The 3,100-nt window shown below is 35.3% G+C and overlaps 1 protein-coding gene across 2 annotated transcripts in view; it reads left to right on the top strand.

Annotated features, from left to right (window-relative positions):
- The window catches only part of LOC107031573 (citron Rho-interacting kinase), a 13,895-nt gene that overhangs the window by 6,679 nt on the left and 4,116 nt on the right, over positions 1–3,100 (top strand). For both annotated transcript variants that reach the window (XM_015232990.2, XM_027911770.1), the window contains exons 10-13: positions 1,053–1,093; positions 1,447–1,536; positions 1,615–1,719; positions 2,525–2,692. In XM_015232990.2, coding sequence (XP_015088476.1) covers positions 1,053–1,093; positions 1,447–1,536; positions 1,615–1,719; positions 2,525–2,692 — 404 coding nt within the window. The remainder of the gene's footprint in view (positions 1–1,052; positions 1,094–1,446; positions 1,537–1,614; positions 1,720–2,524; positions 2,693–3,100) is intronic.

Genomic DNA, 3,100 nt, shown 5'->3' with positions numbered 1-3,100 from the left:
GGGGGGGGGGGGGGGGGGGACAATGCATAGAATTACACAATCTCCCATTAATTAACTTTGAAAAATAGCATCTGAGGCAGAGTGAAAACAAAAGTAAAGAGAACAAGAAACTGCAAAGACCAACAAGAATATAACTTAGCTGAATGAAAATTTAAATACAGATAAAAATTCAAAGAAACCTGTGGTGCGACAAGTCTTGAAGTACAAAGAACCTGCTTTTATGGCTTTGCGAAGTAGCTGAAATTGCTAGCTGCTAGGTATAGAGGTCACTGAAAAATAGCATCACTTCTTTGGTCTGATCTTGTAGAACACAGAATTGGTGGCAGTTCGGTGAAGAGACAGATGACAAAGTTGAGGTCACTGGGTCTCTCTGGCTCTAATAGTGGGCCAGAAACTAGAGTTCCGTCCGTCGCAGAAAAGAGGAGACAAAAAACCTGAAATGTACCAAATCTGGGACGTCAGTGTCAATGGTGGTAGTTGGCTAGGAGGGATGGATTGACGACGCAGTGGGTAGGAGAGATGGGTTGGTGATCCTGGCGTATGTGGCAAAGGAGAGAAGGATACGTGGAAAGAGAAGAGGCAGAAAGTTACGGGGAGAGAGAAGAGACCGATGAAGCATAATTTTCACAACTTTCAAATTGTCGAGGGAAAAAAAGACTTCGGAGGTAAAGGTAAAATAGTAGTTATAAGCTCAACATTGAGGGTGTCCACTCCATAATATCAGAAGAGCCTATGTGGATTGATGAAGGTCATTATCCAATTGACTCATGTCAATCAATAATAATAGAAAGTAATGTAGGTCATATTGAAGCAAGCGAAGGGGAGTGCAAACAATCTGCAAAAAGTTTTTTTTGGAAACTGCAATCTGAAAATATTACTGCACCACAAAATTTAGGAAGTGAAAAAGAAACAAGAATCACCTAACATAGTAAACTATAAATCATATGCATTGCATGAACTTCTCTTTTGCTTGTAATATCTATCATTTAACTACCAGTTGGCTGTCTCGTGATATCTGTTGATCTTTTCTGTTATTGTGCTATTTATTACAGGTGAAGTCACCGGAAAGGCATCCCAGAAGACATTCTCAGAGGTAATTAATGCGTCTGCAGTTGATAAATAAAATTTACCATGTTAAATTTGAGTTGGCTAATGTTTTCTGTGGAAAGGAAAATGATCGTCCAATGACCATACATTATTTTTGATAATTTTTTATTTTTTTTGAAATTATCAAAATTGTTACTCTTTATATCATGCCGCTAAATCCCCTTGCAGTGTAATTGCCCTGTTGACTCAATTTTTTCTTTTGCTAATTCCCTTCATATTTTTGGCCCCTTCAAAAAATGTTTTCGGTCGTTCTTTGGTAACACTCATGTGGTTAAATGTATTATAAACTTTTGGTAGAACATGTTCTTTGAGTTTAAGGTCTTATTTCAACCCTTTAAGGGAGACAAGGTGAGGCTTGAAAAGCAATTACATGATATGGCAGTGGCTATTGAAAGATTGGAAAGTAGCCGGCAGAAACTTCTTATGGAGGTATATCCTCCATCCTCTATTTTTTTTTTCATTTTGCAATGTGAAATTTGAAATCATTCTGTTATGTTCTTATTTCAGGTCGATTCACAATCCTCGGAGATAGAGAGACTATTTGAGGAAAATTCTAATCTTTCTTCCGCTCATCAAGAAGCTTTAGGGGTGGCGGTGCAGTGGGAGAATCAGGTAATTTCAAGTGCTTGAAGTTAAATTAGGATGAGAAGATAGTATGATGCCTATTCACATTGTTTTTGAGGTTTATCTTTGAAACGTTCTTAGATGTAGTATCTTTCATGTCCTGTTTCAATAGTAGTAAATCATGCTCTGTATATAATTATTAACAAGTCTGTTTGCTTTTCCTTAATGTAATCTTTAATTGTAATAAATAGTTGACAGATTGGAGGAAGGTTTATGACTAATGAGTTTCGTTTCTCTCATAAGCTTAGTACTGAAAAGTATTGGGTGATTGCAAAAGAGTTACATGGGAAGAACTTGGCAATCATTCCTGCAATTTCTTAACCGTCAAAACCAAATAGTCTTGGTGAATATGACCGATATCATATCGGTATTGAAATCAAATCATGAAGTGCTAACAGTACCAGCGAGAACAAAAAAGATGTCTAACCTTTCTTTGATTCAGAAATCAGAACAATAAAGCATCTTCTTCTTGAGGAAGTTTTTGGGTTGGCTGGCTTCTGCTACCTGCAAATTCTTGAAGATTTCAATATTTTACTCAATTTGGCTACGCGTGATTTTTTCTGTACTCTTAAGCATAAGATGTGCTTTAGAAAAATTCCAATATGCAACAGCGGTCTCATTTATCCAACTTTTACTTTTAGATGTAATCAGTTGGTTGAGTATATTTCCATCTTTGGCATACGGGATAGTTCTCTTCATATTATATTGTAATTACACCCTCGGTAATGTACACTAATGTCCCGAGTGTTTCTCTTCTGGTCAGAGACATTATTTTTGAAGTACTTCCATGCAGGTAAAAGATTGTCTCAAGCAAAATGAGGAGCTTCGTGTTATGTTAGATAAGTTAAGGAATGACCAAACTGCAATAGCAACTGCAAACAACAACCTGATCCAGCAAGGTGTCAAAGGCAGCAAAAATGAAATTCAAGGCATAGAATATGCTGACATCATATCCATCAAGGTTATTCATCAAACTCTTAGGTTTTGTTTGGTATGAAGGCATATGTTTTCTTGGAAAATAAGTAGATTTTGGACTTATTTTCTCATGTTTGGTTGTTTAGTAAAAAATGTTTTCCTGAAATGGTTTTTAGTGTTTGATTTATGGATAAAAAATGTTTTTGAGAAATATTTTTTATTTTTATAGATTAGAAAGTAATTTTTGAAATTGAAAATATTTTTTAAAAAAATTAATTTTTTTTGTGGGTGGGGTGAAAAATAAAAATTGTAAGTTGAAAATATTTTTTAGAACTAAATTAATTTTTTTGGGGGGCTTGGGTGGATGGGGAGATCGAGTGTAGGGATGAAAAATGAAATTTTAAAGTCGATTTTTTTTAAAAAACAAACTTAATTTTTTTTTTTGTGGGGGGGG

Source organism: Solanum pennellii, chromosome 9, assembly GCF_001406875.1.
Source record: "Solanum pennellii chromosome 9, SPENNV200".
Classification (NCBI taxonomy): Eukaryota; Viridiplantae; Streptophyta; class Magnoliopsida; order Solanales; family Solanaceae; genus Solanum; species Solanum pennellii.
Note: the sequence above shows the minus strand (reverse complement) of the source record. Positions and strands in the feature narration are given on the sequence as shown.